Source organism: Tenrec ecaudatus, chromosome 8, assembly GCF_050624435.1.
Source record: "Tenrec ecaudatus isolate mTenEca1 chromosome 8, mTenEca1.hap1, whole genome shotgun sequence".
In the NCBI taxonomy this organism is placed as follows: Eukaryota; Metazoa; Chordata; class Mammalia; order Afrosoricida; family Tenrecidae; genus Tenrec; species Tenrec ecaudatus.
In genome coordinates, this window is record NC_134537.1 from 11798332 (window position 1) to 11822659 (window position 24328).

At 53.3% G+C, this 24328-nt stretch overlaps 1 protein-coding gene across 1 annotated transcript in view; it reads right to left on the reverse strand.

The window, feature by feature from the left end:
• The window catches only part of TTC21A (tetratricopeptide repeat domain 21A), a 44493-nt gene that overhangs the window by 7063 nt on the left and 13102 nt on the right, over nt 1-24328 (reverse strand). The window contains exons 7-19 of the mRNA XM_075556035.1: nt 20242-20326; nt 18318-18416; nt 17247-17439; nt 12618-12715; nt 12262-12462; nt 11325-11454; nt 8003-8160; nt 7636-7851; nt 2964-3202; nt 1372-1444; nt 1126-1236; nt 721-859; nt 512-615 (exon numbers count right to left, since the gene is read on the reverse strand). Coding sequence (XP_075412150.1) covers nt 512-615; nt 721-859; nt 1126-1236; nt 1372-1444; nt 2964-3202; nt 7636-7851; nt 8003-8160; nt 11325-11454; nt 12262-12462; nt 12618-12715; nt 17247-17439; nt 18318-18416; nt 20242-20326 — 1846 coding nt within the window. The remainder of the gene's footprint in view (nt 1-511; nt 616-720; nt 860-1125; nt 1237-1371; nt 1445-2963; nt 3203-7635; nt 7852-8002; nt 8161-11324; nt 11455-12261; nt 12463-12617; nt 12716-17246; nt 17440-18317; nt 18417-20241; nt 20327-24328) is intronic.

Genomic DNA, 24328 nt, shown 5'->3' on the forward strand with positions numbered 1-24328 from the left:
GAAGGATGGTTGCGGAAGTGACCTGAGGTGTTCTGATCGGGGGCTCCCGGTGTAGCAAGAAATGGGCTGGGGGTCAGCAGCAGCTCTGGTTCAGATGTCCCGCCTCTCAGCATGTGTCTGAAGCTTTTGAGCCTAATAGGCTTATGGCTGCAGTGGGACGTCGAAGCCCTTACCCAACGGTGCTACTGTGCCAACCGAGGAAAGCAGTCCCTCGGAGGGAGCCTGGCAGTGTGTGTTCATGGTGTAGGAGCTATATCATCTCCCATCATCCTTCAGGGCTAGGGATGTCTGACTCCCACTCCCCACCCTATCCCCAACCCAGGCAGCCTGCCTCACAGTGCTTTGCGACACTGAAGTTATTAATAAGCAAGTGCGAGGGAGAAGGTGTGGGTCAGAGGGGTAGCCCAGGTGCAGGTCAGAGGGGTAGCCCAGAACCAGGCCTGGGCCCCCTCCTTCCTTCCCCAGTCCCTATGAGGCTCTGGCAGGTGAAGAACTCGAGTTGGTCAATTACCTTGTTCAGAGTTTCCATCACCTCTTCCCTTTTGTTGTGCTTGTACACCTTTGCCAGCAGGAGGAGACACTTGACAACAGTCATCATCGAAGGAAGGTCGTTGGCTGCAAAAAAAAACCGGAGCCTCCGCGTTAGTTTTCCTAGCTCTGGGAGGCTGGCGAATGGCCCATCTCTGGCCCTGCCTGGCAGCCTCAAGGGCCGTGCCTCACCAAAATCATGTTCCAGCGCCTGCTTCAGGACCCTTTCTGCCTTGGCGAACTTCTTCAGCTTCAGGAACAGCTCGGCCAGGTCGCAGCACAGGAAGTCCTGTGCGCTGATCTTCTGGGCGGCTTCGTAATAATTGACAGCCTGGGTGCAAAACGGGAAGGGTGTCTGGTGAACCACGCTCGCCAGGCTGGAGCCCCCGATTCCCTGCTGCCGTCAGCAGACCCCGCCCGCCCCTGTGCACCCCGTCCAGGACACAGACATCTAAGCCAACCAGGCCTCCCTGCCAGTCCAGCTGTGTCTCAGCTGGAAAGCAGGTAGAAACTCAGGTACTCTCTTCCCACCCAAGCCCTCCCACTTATTCACCCTTCCCCCATCACCACCTGGCCAGGGGCCAAGCCCAGCCTGACCTTGCCATACTGGTGCGTCTTCATGTAGGCCTGCCCGATCCTGCTGACCAGGGAGGCGTCGTGCGGATTCTTCCTGTATGCCTCATCATACACCTCCAGGGCCTTCTCAGGCTGGTGGGGGAGGGTAGGGGGGGGGGAGTGGAATGGGGGGAATGTCTCCTCGTTCACAAGAGAAGTGAGATCGGGCTGGGCAGGGAGAGGGGTGGGATTCTCTTGGTCCTTCAGTCTGGGAGGTCCCTCGCTCACCTCCTGAATGTGCATGAAGGCATCCCCCAGCAGCAGGCTGGTGTGGGGGCCGGGCAGGTTTTCACAGAGTTCCCTGCAAAAGGCAACAGGGAGCTTGTCTTGGGGCTCCCTCACCTTCCCTGCACCCACCCCCTTCTCTTCCCGCCCTCTGGTTCTCTCGGCCCCTGATTTGGACTTTCATCCACCCAAGGATCACCCATCTGGCCCTTACTGAAAGCCTGTCCCCAGCACCCTTGCACTGATTGCCTGCCCCCCACCACACCCCGCCCCCTGTTCAGGCTGGGCTCACTCAGCCCAGGCTGCGGCCAATCACTGGTTTCACTCATCTCTACTTCCCCCACCCCCCAGCCCCTCTCTAGAGCCCACTCAGTTTAAGGCAGCCACGCTGTTCTTAAAACCCCATTCTGACCACACTACTCATGGTGTCTTGGTCTCCACTGTGCTCGGGATGCTCCCCACTACTCACCCTCACCCCCTCAGGAAATCGTCTACATGGGGTTTGGTCTAAAGGGACTGGGAATGAGGCCTTGAGATCCCGACACCAACTCGGAAGAAGATAGCAGCTCCGGGCCTCAGACACCTGCACCACATCCTCAGCCTGCACTCAAGTCTGGTGCCATCCCAGCATCTGGACACTCTTCAGGGCAGGTTGAGCCAGTGGTCAGGGCAGGGGTGCATGCCCACTGTTTGGAGAACCAGGCCTGGTCTCTCACCAGGAGGTGAGCCATGTGTGGGGACCAGGGTCTGGCCCATTCAGTTCTATGTCCTCAGAACTCAGGAGCAAGCCAGGCTAGCAGACTGTGATAGGTTTATTGTGCCAACCTGGCCAATAGGAACACGTGGGATGAATCAGGTGGCAGTTTGATTAAAGGGCAAAGAGCTAAATGGCTAGGCAAGACTCACCCCCCTCTCGCTTCCTCTCTGGTGATCAAACCAGCATGCTGCTGCTTTAGCTAGTTCTCTGCCTCAACCTATGAGCTGCACTACCTGTGGACCAGGCCAACTCGTGGTTCATGTCGCTAGAACTTGCGGCTCCCTCAAGAGCTGCTTGCTATGGTACTAGTATGTACTTGTTGCTTCAGCTTGAGGCTGGTGGATCCTGTCACCTTGCATTGATTACATTCATATCCCCTCAGGGCCTGCTTCACTAAGCTCCCGAGGTAATGACTGTTGTTGATCCACCCCCACCCCCCACCCCCAGCTGCCTGTGGACAGACTCTGCCTGCCTTCCCCCAGGGAGGACTCTGCTGTCTGAGTCCGTGACCTTGGACCTGGCAGCCCTCCTGAGTTGAGGAACTTCCAGTCTATTGACTGGTCCATGGAAGTGAGTTGAACGGAACCCTCTGTACAGCTGTGTGGGCTAATTAGCTGTTACATTCCTTCTTGCTGTATAAGTGTCCTGGTTTCGTTTCTCTAGAGAAACCTGCCTAACACACAGACCTAACACCCTGCGATTCTACCCCACGAGGATTCACAGTGGCATCTCAAACACTGCGAGAGGGCACCACCTGAGGACCCAGGTTGAAGATGCATGTGCCCTGAGGTCGTGGGTAGGAGAAGGGTCTGGTGCTGCACTGCGGAGGGGGACTTACCGGTAGCATCCAATGTACAGGCGGACATCTTTGCGGGTCTGCAGGTAGATGCTGGCCATCTTCTCCTTGGCCTCTGTGTAGCAGGGCTGCCTGGGGGTGATGTTCCGCAGCATGGTCAGCGCCACGTCCACATTCCCCTTGCTCAGGGCCAAGTCCACGTTGGCCAGGGTGATGCGGATCTCCTCCGGGGTGCCGCTGAACTCATTGATGGCATCCTGCATGACCTTGGTGGCCTCGTGCTGCCACGTGGAAACCAAATCCATCCTCAATCTGCAGAACCCCCCATCCCAATCATAAACACCGCCCCCCAATGGTCTCCAGAGTGCCTCGAGGAACTCAGAGCCACCCCCGTTTCCACGCCTGCTCAGTGAGATGCGTGGAGACAGAGCTGGCTTGGGTGGGACCTGCAGTGGGGCTGGCAGGGAGAGCAGGGAGAGGGCCCTTGGAAATTCATGGCATTGCTCCTCTTGGGGGGCAGGGGCGGGGTGGGGTGGGCAGTGGCTCCACGCATGGGAGAGGAGAGAGCCCTGTGCCGTGGAAGCTTCAATGGCTGCTTTTTCAGAAGCAGATGCCCCAGCTGTTCTTTGCAAGGCCCTCTCGCTGGGTGGACTTAGACGCCTAAACTTTGGGGTATCAGGTGACACATTAACCATCTGTATTACCCCGAGACTCTGCTTGGGGGATAGGAAGGAACCCCTTAATCCTAAGAGCCTACTTGTGTGTTGGCACCCCAAAGTCTTGCCTAGTGCCGTGCCTCCTTTGGGGTGCGAGGCCTCTTATTTTGTTGCCAGCAGCAGATAATTCCATGTGATGGCACTGGTCACACCAGGGTCTTCTCAGCGTTCTGTCGTCTTTCTGTTTGTCCTTGAATCATTTGGATCAGGATTTTTGAAACAGTTTTATGAGCACTTCATCCACACGTCAGACAGTTGAGTCATCAAGGAGCGTTATCACCACATGCAGTTCTAGAACAGCTTCCTCTTCCCTGTACCCGTAAGCATAGAGACATTTTCCCATTTGTGGTCAAAGACACACAACCAACATTCTCTGATGCCACAGCTTCCCCTTGTGTGACCCCGTGCCACCGATGAGACACGTCGTGTTGTACAATCTGTATTGATACCCTCTTTCCACCGTATCAGACATCGAGGCCTCCACACCGCTGGTCCATGTGCGTGTCTGACGGGTGTGCCCCATCCTTTTGTGGTTCTGAACTCTGTGGGTCTCGGGAGCTGGGTCACCCTTGTGTCCTGGCTCTTTGTGCTGACATCGCTGGGGACGTGCGTCATTTAAGACGTATGTCCGTTGCATCGACGGTTTGGTCATCGGAGGTATTTGTGTTTCGGCTTTCCTGGGCTAATGTTTTTGTGTGCCTTTGTTTGCTTCTTGGGCTTTGCTTTGTGCCTTGTGCCTGCCTGTGGATACGTGACCCATTTTCTCCCCACCACTCAACTCTTGATGAACTGTATGGAAATAGATGTGTCTCCATCTGATTGATGGACATCTTTCCATCATACACTGCTCTCTTTGGGGTACTTTTTTCCCTTTCTCTCTCTCAGCTTGTGAACCGAAGGAATCATTTCAAATTTGCTCAGCTGGGGAAGAGGAGTATGCTTACATTACGCCCCCACCCCCTCTCTAGATGTTTTTATGGGCGCTTATTTTGACTTTATATAAATTGTATTTCAAGACTTGGCAGTTAAGAGTCAAAATTGCCAGAGTGAAACACATGTCTAAACACATGTCTAGTTAGAGTGATTTAGACAAGTTCAGTGTTCTATCAGATTCAATGCTGTCATTTTATACTGTTCGCCCCCCCTGCAAGGAAGTGCCTTTGTAGTTCATGTTCTGGATAACTGTGATTATATCTACACCTAGATTCCCCAGAAGGTTGGGCAAACACCGTGACATTTGAGTTCCGGCAGTGACTTCTTCAGAGTCCCCTCCCTGTTTCCCTATCTGGCAGGTGGCTTGGGGCCCTCCTCCCTTCCTCGACACAGTAAATATTGTTCTCTTGTTTGCTTGGATTTTGTACCGTGGAGACAAAGTCGGAGACCGACTGGATTTCCTTTCTTTCCTTGTCTGAGAGCAGGGTAATATGTTCTCAGCTTCGACACTGGTAGGACCTAGGGTGCTGCGTCGTTAATCCTGATCCCCATAGCTTCATTAGGCGATGTTTCGGTCTTAATGCAGTGGTTCTCAACCTGTGGGTCGCAACCCCTGTGGGGATACATTGACCCTTTCACAGGGGCCCCCTATTCCTTTTTTTTAAGGGTTGCCCGATCTTAACAGTAGCAAAATGACAGTGATGAAGTAGCAAGCAGAATAAGTTTATGGTTGGGGGGGTCACCACAACATGAGGAACTGTATGAAAGGGTTGCGGCATGAGGAAGGTGGAGAAACGCTGTCTTAATGTTTCACTGGTATTTTCCCCTGCATAGTAGCACTATCCAGTAAGTGTTGGGCTGCCAACTGCAAGGTCCGTGGTTCAAATCCCCGCCAGCCAATCCTTGGGAGAAAGAGTGGGTGATCTGCTCCCCTAAAGATGTATAGCCTCGGAAACCCTACATTGGGGGCTGCCACGCGTGGAGTCAAAATGGAGTGGAAGGCCCCGCAGGTGGGGTGGTTCTCTGAACTGCTGGCTCCTGTTCTTCTGCACTTGGAAGTGATCTTCCTCCAACTCCACTTGTCTTTCCTTCAGCAACACTGAGGGGTACATCTGGATGGGTGCCCGTTGTTGGTCTATTGCCAGCATCCTCTCCCCTCACGTTGTCTTGTTCTCAGCCTCAGCAAAGCGCTTCAGCAGGGCCCACGCTCCACGCCACGGTCCCACCTGGGACGGTCACTGGATAGCGCTCCTGTCTGGGATGGCTTTCCTTAACTCGGCCGGCTTTACTTTCCTTGTTTCTGGTTCCTGGGATCTCTTTTTGGATCTCATGTGCTCGCTCGCTACTTTGGACTCTTTTTCCAAGATCCCATGCTGTGTTTTATGTTCATAGAATACAGAGCTTTCTTTGAAAAACAAAACAAAAAGACACCAAGCCAAAAAACATGTCTACTATTGTACATTTCCTGCAAACTGTTAACATTGACTTGCCTTTCATGCCTTATTTTGTGTCTTTTCCTTCCTCCCCCTGCCCTTCTAAGCAGCCACCTGTAATGTCACAGTGGGTGTGCTCTTTCCGCTCACTGCCTCCCTCCCCACCATCCAGTCTATGCCAATGCCCAGCCGCGGAACGGGCCAGGGTAGAGCTGCCCTGTGGGTTTCCAAGACAGTAAGATTTCATGGGAGTAGAAAGCCTCATCTTTCTCCCTTGGGAGCAGCTGGGCTTTTGAACTGCTGACCGCCTGGGGTGGGCGGCTCAACAAGTCACCCGGGACATCACCAGGGCTTCTCTTCGGGTAACGGCTTGTCCGGCACACACGGCTCCATCTAACCCCACCCATTTCCCAAGGCCTGGGCCAGGGAGAGAGAGCAATCCACCTCCCCTTAGCTTCTTGCAGGTGTCCCTTTGGAGGCAGCCTCTGTGGCAGGGGTGGGCAGGAGGGAGCCCCTTGGTTTGCATGGAGGGTCATCGTTCGGGAATCAGCTTCTCATCTTGGCCATCCAACGGACTTCCCGGGTTCTTCCCCTCCTCTATTCTCCCCTTTCCAGCCTGACCCACACCTCCTGGTTCGGAGGCCAGGCCAGAGGAAGCAGAAGAGGTCCTTTAGCAGTGAGACCTTCTGCCGGGTGGCCTCAGGCACCTTCTTTTCCTGTGGCTTCATCGGGTCCTCCAGCTTGTGAAGTTGCCGGCAAATGCGGGCACCTTGGTCTTCTGGCTCTCTCCCATCAGAGGCAACATGTGCGTGGACACAGCCCTCTCTGGCCTGATAACCTTCCCCACCCCACCCCCAGTGCACCCTGGGCGTGGTTATTGAATCAAATCCGAGGTGGTCGGTGGTCCACTTGTAGAGTTTGCTTACTTCTCCTCTGCTGGCAATTCTTTTGTTCCTTTTGACTCATGGGGGGCAGGTGAGGTGGGGGGCAAGTAGAGACAACCTCCTTCCACATTCCCATCTCAGGTCCAGGAGAGGATTTGAAATGTCAGGCAGAAAGCCCTAGGAGGCTGCTTGCCCTTGGCTTGGGAGGTCCCCACAGGAGATGATGGTAGATGGGTCTCAGAGAGGACCTGGGGCCATGCTGCCAAGTCTGGCCCAGTGAGCTGGTGGGGCTGTCGCTGCCCAGGGCCCAGGAAGAGTCTTGTTGCTCCCAGGCCTTGCCCGGCCTCTGTGTTTTGCAGGCCTCCACGGTCCCCATGGAGCATACCCAGGCATTCCTTGCCTCTGCCCAGCCAGGCCTTCTGAGGACCCGGGACAACCTCATGCAGCGGAGCAGGTTGTGGAGCCTGGGACATGACGGGTTGAGCAAATGCCTCCAGTACGCTCTGCCTCCTTGAGAACCTCATGGGCACCGTGAGGTGGGCAGGACCCAGGAAGGTGTGGACTTTGTCTTCAGGACCACGGAGCCCTGTAGGCCGGGGCACTCAACCATGATACCAGCAAGCTTCAGTACCTGGGCTCCCCCCTCCTTGGGACCTGACCCTGGAGGGACCTGGGGCCTCTGACATACCCTAGTCCCAAAGGAGGTGATTGGGGGTGGGGAGGTGGGGAGAGTCATGCCTCTTCTTACCAGCTCCCCATTCAGTCGGAGGGCATCGGCCAGTTCCAGGAGGATGGCCACACGCTCGCTGGGCTGCACAGAGGGGCCTCGGGACTTCCTGACTTCCTCTGCCCTCTGAATGGGTAACTTGACGATCATTTTCAGGGCCTTGATGGCCTCGGGATAGTCCCCAGACTTGTTGAGTGCTCTGGCCTTGATGAAGTGGTAGAGGGGGTGGTCCCGGACCTAGAGGAGCAGAGCAGTGCAGTGCAGTGCGTGTGTACAGACACTCCGATTCACCAGCACTGCCCTCGCTGCTCACAGCACCCGGGGCAGAGCAGACTCAGAGCCCTGCCTTCAGCCTGCAGTAGGCCCTCCCCCTGGGGCTTCCCGGTACCTGGAAGTTGTGGCTGACGCCCATCTCCAAGCAGTGGGAGCACAGGGCAAAGTTGCCCTGAGCCAGGTAGATCTGCGCCAGGAGCAGGTGGGTGTCCGTGGAGGTCGGGTCCAGCTCCAGGCAACGCTGCAGGATGCTCTGGGCATTCTCCAGCTCTCCTGGAGGGGAAACACACATCTCTGTCCAGGCCCCGTGCACAGACGCAGACCGCCTTTGTATGCCCCTTGTCTCAGACACCCAGGTGAGGCCTTGTCCGCAGTCTGCTTCCCTCAGAGGCCTTCTCCTTAAGGTGAGAAGGCACAGTGCTTGCCTGGACCCTGAAGCCCTCCTCCTTGCCCCTGGTGTTCCTCCGGGAAGCACTTTAAAAAAAATTGATGGTTTCGTTGACGGGGGGGGGGGGGGTGTCTCTTACAAATCTTATGACAATCCTTCGTTCAATTGTATCAAGCACACTTGTCCATAGGTTGCCATCAACATTTCCAAAGCATTTTCTTTCTACTTGAGCCCTTGGTATCAGCTCCTCTTTTTCCCCCTCCTGATCCTTGACCAATTACATATTGTTATTTTGTACTGGATACTGTGCATTGTCTCCCTTCACCCACATTTCTGTTATTCACCCCCCTGGGAGATGGCTATATATTTATCCAACTTTGTGATGGGCTCCCACTTTCTCCCCCTTTCCCCTCCCCCACCAGCCCCCTACCCTCATGTTATCTCTACTCCTACTACAGTTCCTGAAGGGTCTATCTGTCCTGAATTCCATGTCTTGAGTTCTTATCTGTACCAATGTGTGTTCTCCAGTCTAGACGGATATGTAAGGTAGAACTGGGTCATGGTAGTGGGGGGAGGAAGTATTCAGGATCTGGAGGAATGTGTGTTTCCTCCGTGCTCTACTGCACCCTGGTTGAATCATCTCTTCCTTATAACTCTTTTGTGGGGGGACATCCACTCATCTACATATGGTCTTTGGGTCTCCATTCCAACCCTTTTCATATCCTCGGGGAGACATTTGATGGCTCCCTACAGAAGCTGGCGGAGAAGACCGGACCCCTAATCCCCATGCCAGAGAGCAGAACCAAACCTAACAGTCAGAGCCAGCCACACTGGCCAGGAGTTGTGAAGTCCCTCCTGTGCGCCTAGCACCAGCAAAGCGCGGGAAGGTCCGGTCTAGCGTTTGTCCAGCCCTAAAAGATAGGTTGGAGTGATGAAGATCCTCGTTCTCAAGGGGGGTGGCCCTTGCGGCCCTGGGTGAGGAGGGTCTTGCATGGGGTTTGCAACATGGGGGGTGAGGAGGGAAGCCCCGGACTGGACGCCCTGCTCCTCCTCTGCACACCACTGCAAGGTGAGGCAGTCCCCATGGCAACCGAGGCAGCTGGGACCTTGCTTTGGATCCCCCCTGGGAAGCCTTCCTGCCATGCCTTATGCTCAGGAGGGTCTGACAGTCATGGCTAAGCCACAAGCCCAGGGCAAGACCAAGGCCACCGAGGGGCAGGGTAAGAACCCGCAGGGGAGGGTCCTGGCAGCAGCAGGAGGGATCTTTGGACTATGGCCAGGCACCCGGGGAGGGCTCTCCTTCTGCCTGCTGGGCCTGAGTCTTGAGGTGGGAGAGGCTGCAGGCTACTGCCCTAACTTTTCAGAGGCTCTGAGGCCCATAGGAGGATCAGTCCAGGCTCCAGTGGGAGCCCAAGGGTCGGTCAGCCGTCACAGTCATGTGCAAACACTCCCCGTCCAGGATGGTCACGGGTGGGGAGATGGGAAAAGAAGGGGGCCTCCCCTTTGCTGTGCTGCTTCCCCAAGTGAGTCTTGCAAAAGGCGGCCTCTCCTCTGCCACATCCCCTTCTCTGTGTCCGTGCCCTGTGAAGTACGACCGAGTTCTCACATGCTATATAATGTGTTCTGCTGCCTGTGTCCTGTTTCTGCTTCTCCGGTGGCCCGTGGCTGTGGAGTTGCCCTGATTCGCTGCGATCTCCTAGGTGCATCAGGGTAGGATGCTCTTCCACGGGACTTTCAACGGGTGATTTTGGGGGAAGTGGGTTACCAGGACTTTCTTCCACAGCACGCCGAGGTAGAGTTGAACCTCCAGCCTTCGGGTCAGAACGCCAAGCTTGCTAACCATTTGCACCACGCAGGAGGTTCATTTCCCCTTACTAGAACTCAAACTCCAGGTGGGTGGGATGTTGGACCTACGATGAACACAACTGTGTACGTGCCCTGGCGTCGGGGTTACCTGTTGTCTGAGAACTACAAGGTCGGCAGTTTGAAATCAGCAGGCCCTGCGAAGGGGCTTTCTACTCCTGTAAAGAGTTGCAGTCTGAGCAACCCATAGGGGGCGTTCCGCCCTGTCCTACAGGGTCTCTGTGAGTTGCCAGCGAGTTGGGGTTTTTTGGACTGGTGTATGCGCCCTGGTGACTGAGGGGGCGATGAGCTGGGCTGCAAAGTGAGAGGTTCGAAACGGCCAATGGCCCCAAGGGAGGAAGATGAGGTTTTCTGCTCCTGTAAGGAGTTACAGGGCTGCTGTGCGTTGGAATCAACTCGACGGCAGTGAGTTTTGGGGAAGGTGGTGTTCTAGTACTCAGAGCACTGTCTGGCGCAAAACAGAGGCTCAGTGTCACACCTGAAGTTCAGTGGCAAAGATCAGGTTATCCGCAAATGTGAGAGGGAGAGAGGCCTGCTGCAGAGGCTGAACAGGAAGGTGGCTGGGGCTGGAGGCTGGACAGAGAGAAGCATTCCAGCTATGGGGTCTGTGAACACCAAACCCCTGTGTGTATGTATGTGTCTCTCTGTGTGTATGCGTATGTATGTATATATATCTCTGTATGCGTGCGTCTGTCTTTATGCACGTATATGCATGTATGCACATGCATGTATGTATGCATGTGTCTGTCTCAGTATGTTTATGTGTGTACAAATATATGTGTGTATATATGTGTGCGTGTGACTTTGTGTATGTGTATGTATGTCTGTGTGTATGTCTATCTGTGTGTATGTATATATGCATGTGTCTCTGTGTATGTTTATATGTGTATGTATATATATGCATGTGTGTCTGTATCCTTTTGTGTGTGTATATGTGTGCATGTGTCTGTATGTGTGTGTACATGTGTGTATGTCTATCTCTGTGTAAGTATATGCATGTGTGTTTCTGTGTGTGTCTGCATATATGTATGTGTGTGACCATCTCTGTGTGGATGTATGTATATATGTGTGTGTGGTGTGGAGCATCCCAGCCAGGGGTCGTGGACACCAAAACCAAAGAGAAAGCCCCTCCCCCACTGGCTGAGCAAGGGCTTAGAAGCCCCAGCTGCCCGCAGGCCACGCTCACCTGAGAGGTACTTGATGTGAGCCGACAGATAGAGGGGCTCGGTCAGCGCAGGGGCCGCTTTGACCACAGGGTTCAGGATCATGGCAGCTTGCTTAAGAAGGGGAGACACGATCTGGCCTGGTGACCGGGGCTGCAAGGACACGGGATCAGGTTCTGTGGTCTGCCCCGAGCAGGGGAGACCCCTCTCTCAAAGTCATGTGGATGCTCCCATTGACAGTACCCCACCCCACCCCCACTCCCAAACCCTCTAGTGCACAGGCTCCCAGACCTATTTGGCCCACTGCCTCCTCTTCAGAAAAATAAATACTCAACACCTGCAGCCCGGCAACGAAGAACTTGTGCACCATAGCCTATAATCCTGGATTAAGTTCAGGTATCTGCTTTCCCAGCTCCCTAGGATCCTTCCAGCGTATATGGAGGGGTGGTATTGCCCACTCTGCACTCGGGAGACTTGGAGGGGGGGGCTTTATTTTGTTTCCTGTGTGGCCCCACTATCCAGACCGCTGTAGAGGTCAGGATGCGTGAGACTCACACCTTGCCCACAGGAATCTCAGCAGGCTGGGAAAGCCAGATGAACAAGTACAGATGGACACACTTCCTAGAAGACTTCAGGAGAGGGAGCCTCGTTCTTCTGTGGGACGAAGGCAGGAGCATGGGGCAGAACCCCCCCCCCCACTCCACAGAGTGTGGGGCTAAGGCCAGCGGCTGGGCGCTGGTTAGAAATTCGAGGACTGCTGGCACCAAGCCTGCTGCATCAGGACCTGTCCCACACCAGCACCCCAGGGGATTCTGCTGGCCACCCCCGGAGGAGAAGTACTGGACTACCCGGCCACCCGAGGTTCTGGCCAGCCTGGGGATGGGCCGGGCAAGGTCCCCTGTCTTTTCAGTGCACAGTTAGACACCAGACTCCCGCTGTAGAGACGGGCCTGCCCCTCACCTGCTTGGGGCAAAAGAGCAAGTGCTCCCGGACAATGAAGACCAGGAAGAAGGGGTTCAGCCGCTCGAAATACTCGGGGCTCAAGGGAAGGCCCTGCATGCTGGAGAAATGCAGTTCCGCCGCTTCCTTCAGGAGTGCGGTGGCCTCCTGCTCCGCCTTGTTCTTCCGGGACACCAGCAGGGCCTGCAGGAAGGCCAGCACCTGCAGGGGGTGGACGGGGAAGGCCCAGGTCTTAGAGCCCACACCACCGCAGGCCTGGGCAGAGTGGGCAGCAGAGAGGGTGGATCTCAGCCACCCAGGGAGGAGAAGGCTGGGTAGTACAAGGAGGGGGCAGCCATGCCCGGGAGAGCTCAGACCTCAGACCTCCCAAGGGACTGTTGCACTTCTTTCAGGAACTCCAGCTGCTGCTCCGCCTCCTCCAGGTGGCCTTCCAGGAGCTGGCACCAGATGATCCCTGCCAGGGGACAGGACATGCGTCAGTGTAGGCCCAGATGTCCACCAGGCTGGGAAGCTTGGCTGAGAGCCAACAAGGAGGGGCCCCAGGGTCCTTGTCTCTTGGCGGCAGCATCTCTGTGAGCGGAAAGAGTGGTACACGTGATGGACAAGGACTTGGAAGCATGACAGCAGGTGCAAATGCCTCTCCCTCATGCTCCGGTGACCGGAAGGAAGGTCAGTGGTTTAAATGCACCAACGGCTTTTGGGGGGCGGGGGAGAGACCTGGAAAAGCAGATTCTCAAACAAGTACAAAACAACAAGACCCCTGCCAGACTGAAAGTCACCAAGACAAGCCTGACTCTCGGCAGCCCCACACGGTGTTTGTGAGAGGCTGTGGTGATTGACAGGGACACGCAGCCTTATAGGAGAAGCTGGTGGATTTGAATCACCGACTTTCTGATTAGCAAGCAGTCGAGCCCTTCCCTGACAGCCCGACAGCCCCGCTAAAGTTCGCTGCGCTCTGGGGCAGTTCTACGGCGGAAATCAGGATGGACTAGACAGTTGGCAGCAGCATTCGCCACCCAGGAGTCTCTGTGTGGCACGCACGGTCAGTCGCTCAACTCCTAACCAATGTAGGAGACTTCGGACAAAGGCCTTGCAAGGTCACAGTCATGGCCTTGGAAATGCAGTGGAACAGGTCTGTGCTCCACACAAGACATCACTGGGAGTCGGGATCGCGCTGGCAGAGCTGTTGGGGTGCACTTGCTCCTGTCTTCCTAACCACCACCTTGGTTTCAGTGACAGCCATCCCACTGTGTGGCCTTTGGGGGGAGTTTTTTTTTTGGTGTCCTGGCCATGCAGTGGTTCACGCTTAGGGTTGCTAACCAACATGTCAGCAACTTGAGACCACCAGCAGCTCCTCGGGAGAAAGACGCGGCTGTTCACGCCCATAAAGAGTTACCATTTGCTTGATCAAGGACAATGTAACCGAGAGGAATTACTGAAACCCAAATGAAGGCTGAACATGATAGTGGAACAAGAGGCATGTAAAAAGAAATAGAGGAAAGAACTAGGAGGCAAAGGACATTTATAGAGGTCTAACTACAGGCATGTACATATGTAAATATATTTATATATGATGATGGGGAAAATAGATCTATGTACATATATTTATAGGTTTAGTATTAAGGTAACAGATGGACATTGGGCTTCCACTCAAGTACTCCCTTAATGCAAGGACACTTTGTTCTATTAAACTGGCATTCCATGATGCTCACCTTCCCGACACCATCGCTGAAGACAAAGTGGATGCATAAGCAAATGTGCTGAAGAAAGCTGATGGTGCCCAGCTGTCAAAAGATATAGCATCTGGGGTCTTAAAGGAAGGAAGATAAACAAGTGGCCATCTAGCTGAGAAGCAACAAAGCTCACATGGAAGAAGCACACCAGCCTGTGTGATCACAAGGTGTCAATAGGATCAGGTATCAGGCATCAAAGAACAAAAACTCATATCATTGTGAAGGAGTGGGGGTGAGAAGTGGAGACCCAAAGCCAGTCAGGGTGCACTATAGCACTGAGGAAACATACAACTTTCCTCTAGTTCTTTAATGCTTTCTCCCCCCAACTATAATGATCCCAATTCTACCTTACAAATCTGGCTAGACCAGAGCATGTACACTGGTACAGATCAGAGTTGGAAACACAGGGAATCCAGGACAGATGAACCCCTCAGGATCAATAAAGAGAGTAGGGGCATTAGGAAGGTAAGGGGAAGGTGAGTTACAAAGGGGGAACCCATCACAATGATCTACATATAATCCCCTCCCTGGGGGACAGACAACAGAAAAGTGGGTGAAGGGAGACACTGGACAGTGTAAGACATGAACAAAATAATAATTTATAAATTATCAAGGGTTGGTGAGGGACGGGGGTGAAAATGAGGAGCTGATACCAAGGGCTCAAGTAGAAAGCAAATGTTTTGAAAATGATGATGGCAACCTATGTACAAATGTGCTTGACACAATGGATGGATGTGTGGATTGTGATAAGAGTTGTAGGAGCCGCCAATAAAATGATTAAAAAAAAAAAAAAGAGTTACTGTTCTCGGAAACCCACAGGAGCAGCTCCACCGTCTGGCAAGGTCTCTAAGTGTCGGAAACGACCCGGGGCCAGTCAGGTTGTGTTTTGTTGATGGAGTTTTTACTTTGCCAATCAGGTTTTCAACTTTTCAACAACTCTTTTATTTATTTGGTGGTTGTTGATCGCTGTACTTTTCCAGTATGTTCTGTACTTGCTGGCGTACTAGCCTCCTCTCCCAATGCTGAAGGTGAAGGGGGAGGGGGTCTGGGGTAAGAATATTTTCTAGATCCTGCCTTAACTTTACCCTTCAGACTCAGAAACCAAGCTCACTGCCATGGAGCCAGTCCTGACTCGTGGCCTTACACCGTGGAACCTGTCCTGACTTGTGGCCTTACACCGTGGAACCCGTCCTGACTCGTGGCCTTACACCGCGGGACCAGTCCTGACTCGTGGCCTTACACCGTGGAACCAGTTCTGACTCGTGGCCTTACACCGTGGAACCTGTCCTGACTCGTGGCCTTACACCATGGAACCAGTCCTGACTCGTGGCCTTACACCGTGGAACCAGTCCTGACTCGTGGCCTTACATGATCCATCTTTCGCGGGACTCCTCTCAGAGGGCCGGTAGATTTAACAAATGGCGAGCTAGACTGGCGAGTGTCAGCAGGTGGGACGGATTTCCTTGGAAATTGGCGGGGCCAGTGGTAGATTTTTCCCAGACAGGCGGGCCAGATAATCTGAGAGCACTGTCTTGTCTTCTGGCTGAACCAGTAGGGGCCTCCTCTTGAATGGGAAGTGGGGAAGGCCTTAGGCCAGCAGTTCTCAACCTGTGGGTTGAGACCCCTTTGGGGGGTCCAATGACTCTTTCACAGGGGTTGCCTGATTCATAACAGTAGCAAAATTACAGTTACGAAGTAGCAACGAAAATAATTGTATGGTTTGGTGGGGAGGGGGGGGGTCATCACAACATGAGGAACTGTATGAAAGGGTCGTGGCATTAGGAAGGTTGAGAACCACTGGCTCTAGACCTTTCACTTGCAATGTCCACATAGTCGATGCCGTCCGCTTCGCCTCATTTAGGACTGTGAACTCCTTCAGGGTCTCCGTACGTTTGTGGTGTGTGGGGACAAAGGGAGAACCCTGGGCCTGAGGGGCTGCACCTGGTCTGCTGCACCAGCGATCAAGACCAGTTCTTCGGACGAGGGTCCATGGCAGGAAGGGCAGGGTGTGGGGTCTCAGAGAACTGCCTTGCCCCACAGCACACAGCCTGTCAGAGCCAGGCCAGGAACCAAGCTGTCCTCTCAGCCCAAATGGCAGGTGGCTGGCTTGAAATTCACCAGGAGCCATGGATTGGGCTTGGGAAAAAATGGAAATAGGACCGGGGGTGGGGTGGTGGAGCACACTTAACATTTGTAGAAAGGATGTTTTTTTTGGGGAAAAAAACATCTAGGCCAATAGGGAAGTAAAACCTCATGGGGCTCAGAGGCAAGTGGGGCGGAGGGAGGGAGGGAAAGGGAGTTGTTGGGTGGGAGGGCTGGGCTGTCAGTCCCCTGGGGGAGTCAGTGTGGACCTCGGGGCCTGAGCTAGATGTACATAGGAGGGGCTCTGCTCCTTCCCCCTTATGTCCCTCCCTGTAGGGGGAGGTCAGATGCTTACAGACATCTTCCCTGAAGACAGTCAAGTCATCAGACCAGGGTGGGCCTGCTCCCTCCCTGCTGCTGGGGACAATGGACTACTACTCCCTGAGACTTGCTACCATTAGCTTGGTTCTTGTAGGTGGGGTTCACACCCTACTGATAATGGTTCCTATGGAGACCCAGAGAACAGGTCAAACTGCTCCATGACATCCAAAGTTAAGCCATCATGAATCTAGGATCTGTCCATCTTGTCACATGAATACCCCCAATCCCTCCTCTTCCTATTGCGTGTATGTCCCTAGATTGTCCCCCTCTCATTGCTGTATAACCTATAGTGCAACCCCTTCCTGTGACCTCTGTCTTTACCTGTAATTAGTGGGCTTGCACCACCCCTAAAGGCATATAGGCCTGGGTTAGCAATAGAGAGGGCTCCCTTGACCTTTCTTTGGCTCCCTCTCCTCCCCTGTTCCCTTTTCCCTTGTCCTCCTTCCCTTCCCCCTCTCTCCACGTGGACCACCAAGCAGGGCTGAGGTGAGTAAGCTACCATGAAATGTGTCTGAGTCCATTATTTGACCGTCTCTTCTATATCTCATGCTCTCAGTGACTTCAATATAATATTTTTTATGTCTCAACCGTACAATTGTGCATATCGAGCCCACCATTAGTGGTGGGGGGCTGGCATCCCCCCCCAAACCACACCTCCCTGAGTGGGCTTGAAAACATTTGTGGGGGGTGGGGTGGGGGGAATGAACCCCAAAGGCACACCCCCCCTGGGGAAAACACATCCCAGCACTCTCTTTGGAGCCCCCAGAAGCTGCCCTGCTCAGCTCCCACCTGTCAGGGCGGCAATGTTATTCCCGTCCAGCTTCATGGCCTCCGAGTACCACAGCGTGGCCTCCTTGAGTTGGTCCTGCAGGATGAAGAGGTAGCCCAGCTCTGTGGCCACGTGGCCGTGGGAGGGTGTAGCCACGAAGGTACGCTCGATGAAGCTGCACACCAGCCGTAGGATGGGCTGCTGTCTTCTGCACTGTGGGGGTGGACACACACACACACACACACACACACCAGTTATTCTAGCCTGAGCAGGGCCACGTTGTCGTTCTCACACAGGGAGCAACGTGGGCTGGACCAGGTGGGCTCAGGACGGCCCTGGAGGCACTTGGGTCCAGGCAATGGGGTTGTGTCGCTGTCCCACTCCCCACAAAACCCCCTACACATGCGAACCTGCCACCCCACCCCAAGTTAGGCCCTCTGCCTGTTCACCACCTCCAGGAAGCTGGCAACAGGTATGCCAAAGACTGAAGCTGGGAGGGCGAGGGAAAGAAGCTCTTTCTGGCCCCAGAAGGAGGCAGAGAGTCAGATATCAACATGGTGCAGTGCCGCTTTCTCAGGGGCGTCCCAGGCCTGCCTCAGTGCTGGTGGCTTAGGCCCCGGGGGGCTGCCCTGGTTCCTACAGGGGTCCCGGCCAGTGAGTTTTGCTGAAGGGGCTCACAGAGGCACAGGTTCTTTGGCAACGTGCCTCGTGTCAGAGAGGCCTTGGGCGGGCCGACCTTCCAAAAGGATTGTGGAGCTGGGGGCCCCCAGCAGCTCCGAGGCTGCCGCCTGACATGGATTTATCTGTGCACCATCTCTCTGGACCCAGGAGGTGGGAAGCGGCCCCGCACTCTCACAGGCTCTCAGACCTTCTCACCCTGATAGGCACAACACCGCTGAGGGGCACCTTGGCCAAGGCTTTAGGGTCCACAGGTCAGAGGTAGGGAGAGGCCATGGGGGTGGGCAACAGCCTGGCTTGGATGGAGCTGCAGGAGCAGGTGGGGGGTGTGGAGGAGAGCAGGGCAGAGTGAGGAGGAACAGAATTCCCCTCGAAGGAGAGAAACCGTTTCACAAACCAGGGACGAGCCTTACCAGTCTGCTAACCACGAGGATTTTTTGAAGGTGGAGGCTTGGGTTTTGGGGCTCTCTCATCTCCAGTGCCTTCATCAGACTTCTCACGTGCTCAACAGCCTGCAGGGGTAAGACAGTACCCAAAGTCCCAAGGCATGCCAAGACCTGTGGCCTGTGGTTCTCAGCCCCAGCCCCCCAGTAGCACTGGTTTCTTTTGTAATCCCTGTGCTCAACCCGGTCTCCAGAGACTTCTACTGAACAGGATCGCAACAGGGTGGGGGTGGGGTGGGGGAGGAGTCCTGGTTGCGCAGTGATTAAAGCACTCAGCTGCTAACTGGGCAACTGTGGGTGGTTTGAACCCACCAGCTGCTCCACGAGAGAGAGATGAGGCGTCAAGCTTCTGGAAAGATTTACGGCCTTGGATGCCCAACCGTAAGTAAGGTGACCAGACGTCCCGCTTTTGGCGTGACAGTCCCAATTTTTAACAATTTTTCCTGCATCCCGCGGTGTTTTTAAGAAGTCCCAATTTTTGGAAAGAATGCACGACAAGCTAGGGTATACAGTTTTCGGCTGCCATGTGGCTATTTTGCCGGGATATGAGTTTTATCAATGGTGTCCCGCTGGTGTCCCACTTTACCAATGTCAAAATCTTGTCACCTTACAATGGGGCAGCTCTACTCTGTCCTGCAGGCTCACGGTGAGTCAGTATTGGCTCAAAGGCAGCAGGTTCCGCAGGGGAAGGAACCCTTTAACAGTATGACTTTAAATTCCATCAGGTGGCCTTCGGGGAGCCTCGTCCCCGCAAGACACGATGCAGTCCCTTTTTCTTGAGTTTCTGAAGAGAAGCTGCCCCTCTGCCCTGCCCAGGAACAGCCAGGAGCCAGAGCTCACAGTCCACACTGCAGCCCCCACTGGGGTGGGTCTGTGAGGTTCAGAGCGGGAGATCAGAACTGGGCACCCAGAGCCCAGTGGGAGAGGGGGTGCAGGGCCTCCACTGGGGGACGGAGGAGGGGTGGTCAGTGCTAACTTGCCCCTAGGATTGACCGCAGGCCAGGCCCCAGGAAGATCGGGACTGGGGGAGCTATTTTGTTTCCACTAAGAGACAGTGCTGGGGCCATTTCCAAGGATTTCTTTCCGCTGTGAACTGTCCCTTCCCTCCCACTGCCGTTCAATTCCCAGGACAAAACCCACATCTCAGGGCTGTGTGGAACGGACCCCTTGGAGAGCCTCGATCCCCTAGAGAGGGTGATCTGCCAAACTTCATACAAAGGAAGATACTGTTTCCTTTCTCATTCATTCAAAATGCAGATTCTGGGGAAGAATACAAACTTTTCTGTCTTTCTTTTAAACAATGAGCCAATCTGGATGCTGACACTTCCCTTAAGAGCTCGAGGTGGGTTTCCATGCCTTTGAAGCCCCTTTCGTTTCCCTGGAAGATGGAAAGCCTTAGGGGCCAGTCTGCCCTGTCAGATTCTGCCCCGTCAAGGCCAGAGCAATTCCAACCATCCTTCCTGCAGCTCCCCTAACGGCCTTTCCAGAACACTCGGAACACTCACGAAGTGACTACAGCCGCCGGGCACTGCTGTGAACTCTACCACTGAATTCATTTAGCTTCCCAAATGCCCTCCCCAGCCTGGGTGTGGGTGTGGGTGTGGGGGGGAATCTCTCCACGGTGTAAAATGAGGATCCTGAGGCTTATCCAGGTAGAACCACCTGCCCAGGTTCATGTGGCTCACACGTGGCAGAGCCAGAATCAAATCCGGAATGGGGACCCTGAGAGGACCAGCCCAGAACAGACATCTTGCCAGAAGAGGGCGGGTGTGGGGAAGGGAGCTGCTGAGATCCAGGGAGCATGGTGCAAGGCTGCTGGGGCGGGGGGCATGCCACCCCAGTCGGGCTCCTTCTTGGCCCACTGTCAGTCTCCAGGCGTCCCGAAAGGACTTACTTTGGTCATGTCTCCTTCTCTGGCAAGCTCGTGCACCGCTAGAATCTGGCAGGCGTCAATATTGGTTTCATCTTTCTCCAGGATTCTGAAATAGGAAGAGGAGTCCCCCCCAGTTAAAGTGTGTTGACAGGAGAGGGTAGCAGCCAGTCCCTGTTCTTCATCACATCATCGCTTTGTGTGACTCAGGGGCACTGCCCACCTAAGGTTTTCTAGGCTGTCATCTGGTGTCGTGGTTGGGCACTGGGCTGCGATCCACATGGTTGGCAGTTTGAAACCACCAGCCGCTCCAGGAAGAAAGATTGGGCTCTCTTCTCCTGTACACGTTCACCGTTATTGGAAACCCAGAGGGGTGTCAAAGAGTCAGCACTGACCGGATGACAGAGAGTTTGGATTGGCATCTTTCCAGGAGCACTTGGGTGGGATCGAACCGCCCACCTTTCCACGAGCAGCCAAGCACTTCACCACCGTGCCACCAGGGCCCCTTACTTTGTAAGAACACCCACCGCCGCTGGGTGGATTCCGACTGCACAAAGTCACCCCAAGGGACAGAGTGGAATTTTTTTTACAGTTTTATTGGCACATAATCCACATATCATACAATTCAGCGGTTCAATCTTATGGAGAAGAATGGTACAATCATTATGGAGTGGAATCTTTCCATAGCGTTTTTGAAACTGTTACTTGAGCACCCAGCCTCATCTTTCTCCAGGAGTGGCTGGCTGGTGGGCCTGAACCTCCTCCAACTCCTTGGTTAACAGCTCTGTGCCTAACCCACACCACCACCAGGGCTCCTTCTTTTAATTATACTCACTACCATTGAGTTCATGCTGACCCATAGCAAGGGTAAAATTGTCCCTGTGGGTTTCTGAGACTGTACATCTCTCTCTCTCTCTCTGTCTCTTTCTGCTGAGCAGCTGGTGGTTTCGAACTGCTCATCCTATGGTTGGTGGATCAATGAGAAACTGACTATACAAGAGGGCCCCTCTCTTTTAATAATACCCAAACCAAACTCATGGCCATTGAGTTGATGCCAACTCATAGAAACCCTATAAGACAGGGTAGAACTGCCCCTGGGATTTCTAAGACTGAAACTCTTTATAGGAACAGAAAGCCTCATCTTTCTCCCTCAGAGTGACTGGTGGCTTTGAACTGCTAACCTTGCGTTTAGCCGCCCAACACATAGCCATTACGCCACCAGGGCTAGAATTCCCAAATTTGTCAGGCACATCATTGTCAAGAATTGAGACCACATTTCCCAGCCTCTTGCAGTTTAGGTCTAGCCAGGTGACTGGATTCTGGCCACCATCAGGTATATGCTGCATTCAGAGAGTTCTAACGAGGAGTATTTCTGGTGATCAGAAGGCACTGTGAGTCCTATACAATTAGATTAAAGAAGAATCAAGAAAGAGAAGAGACAATTCTTAGAGGCAAACGATACTGAGAATATTACATATCAACACATGCGCAATACTGCTAAGACCGGAAAGCCAGAGACGTGAATGTTTATGTTGGAAAAGAGGGTTAAGAATAGAGGGCAGCTGACTCGAGAGCTAGAAAATTAACCGAATCACTAGATGCAAGCGCGGGCAGGAAACAATTAAGAGTAGAATTTAGTAAACACCAAAGATTACCACAGAGAGAATCAGTAAAAAACCTGGCCCTTTGAAAAGAGACTATTTTGAGATTGATATCTTTTTTAAAGAGAGAGATGGTAAAGGTGATGAAAGAAGTTGGAAACAGACAGTGGTGATGGTTCTACAGTGTGATGGACATAATGCCCCTGGTTGTCCATGTAAAGGAGGCAGGAATGGCAGGTATTTGTTATGGAGGTACTGCCATAAGGAAGAAAAGTACTGTATAGACTCGAGTATAAGCTGAGTTTTTCAGCACAAAAAATGTGCTGAAAAACGGGTTTGCCTTATACACAGGTCAGTGGTACCCCAGCGAGGTGTAACATCTCGCAGGTGATTGCCGTTCCTCCGCTGTTCATTCAAAGCCCCGCTGACACTGCAGGGCTTCGAATGTTTGTTTACTCACATCTAACCAATCAGAGCTGTCCTATGACGTGGACGGCTCCAATTCGCAGAAGCACCCGTAGTGATTCACTTACACTGGCAGCTGAACTGGTAAGGATGTGTCTGGCTGCGCTCCGTCTCTCCCCTCTGGTCTCTGTGTTAATTCACATCCTGCATTTCTCACCCTGGGCTTCTACTCGAGTCCATCAGTTTTTCTGGTGTCCCAGGTAATACTTAGGTACCTCGGCTTATACTCGGGTCGGCTTATACTCAAGTATATACGGTAATTAATTACAGAGGACAAAAAGAGAAATATAGATACATACGTAGATAGATGCACACATCGATAAGACACATAGATCTATACATAGATGTGAAACAAAACAGCAGCATACACACATAGATACATAGAAGCACAGATATGAAACAAACTAACAAAACAGCAGTGGGAGAATTCTAGGAGATGCACTAACTGTGGGAGGTGGGAGGGGCTTCTCCCTGCCCATGGGCAGAGCACAGCCAGGGTGTGGAAGGCAGCACACACCATGCGCTGGCCTTCAGCCAGGCGCTTCCAGGTATCCTGTGGGTCCAAGCTTGGGCCACGGGCACTGGTCAGATGGGAGCTGCGAGAAAGGGGACCAGCATTAGCGGGTTGGGCGGGATGGCATCAATTTCAGTGTGCCACCAGCAGCTCTTGGAAAGGCTCAAGTGCCGATCATCCTGGGAAGGCTTGTCCTCCCTGCACTAGGGGAGAAGACATGGCTTGTGCTGCTTTGTTTCCTGAGAACTGAGCTGTCTGTGAACACTTATTTCTCCCCAGGAACAGTTCCTCCTGAAGACTCCCCGTCATTCAGGAAGGAAAACAAACACCGTTAATTATTTTAAGGGGTTGGTGGATAGCATACATTTTAGGAGTCAAGTGATAGAAAGGCCTCCCGCCCTCCCTCTGTGGCCAATGGCTCTTTGATGAGGGCACCAAGCCCATTCGGTGGGGAAAGAATAAGTGATGCTGGGAAAATGGATGTCCAAATGCAAAATATATGCGCATCACGGGCCTAGTCACAAGACCGAAAATCAGAAGAACTCTTAGGAGAGGAGAGAAGGGCAGAGTTTTGAGACTTTGTTTTTGGCAGTAGATTCTGAGACAGGGCCCCAAAGCACACCACGTGGAACTAATAAGATCCACTGGACATTTCGACACCTAAAAATGTTGTGCATCAATGGACATGATCAGGAACGTGATGAAAAGATAAGCTACAAAACGGGGGGGGGGGGGGAGATTTGAAATGATCTATCTAAGAAGGGTTTAATATCCAGACTATATAAAGGACCCCTTCCCTAGAACTCAACAACCAAGACAAACATCACAATTTTTTAACATGAGGAAAGGATTTGAGCAGGCATTTCTCCTACGTAGGTTTATGATGGACAACGGGCACATGAAACGATGCCCACAACATAAGTCACACACTGTCTGTCTCCACAGACGTGGACGCATATTGAAAGTACCTTAGCGGGCTAGAAGGACAAACCCATGTGTTTGCTAGGAAGCACGGCCAGAGTTAGCCATTCGTTATTGTTTTGTAGTGATTGGGGCCCTTTGAGTTGAATTTTTACTTATAGGTGTGGGAAACAGAAAAGTCATTCCCCAGGATGTCCCCCTATAATGTAGGGCCAAACCTAAAGTGCTGTTTGCAAACACAGGGTCAACTGCTTAAAGGTTACCTGCCTGAAGGTTGTCAGCCACCTAAGGCAATCAGGGCCTATTATCTGTCCACCCTAAATAGAGCCCACTCCCTTCTGATAAGGATAATGGATTGTTCCCTTGAAGGAGAGCCCAGAGACACCTACAGTCAAGCCAACTCAGGGACAGTCAAGCCAACTCGGGGACGACCAAGGTTAGGCTGCCATCTTGACTCTAGAGCCCTCCTATCTTGTTATGGGTATGGCTTCCTGTCACCTGTGTGCCCCTAGAGCCTCCCTCCCTATTGTGTGTACACCCCTAGCTCATGTCCCTCCTGTTATGCATGGGGTTACCTGTAATTTAGGGGGCTTGCCTACTCCTAGAGTGT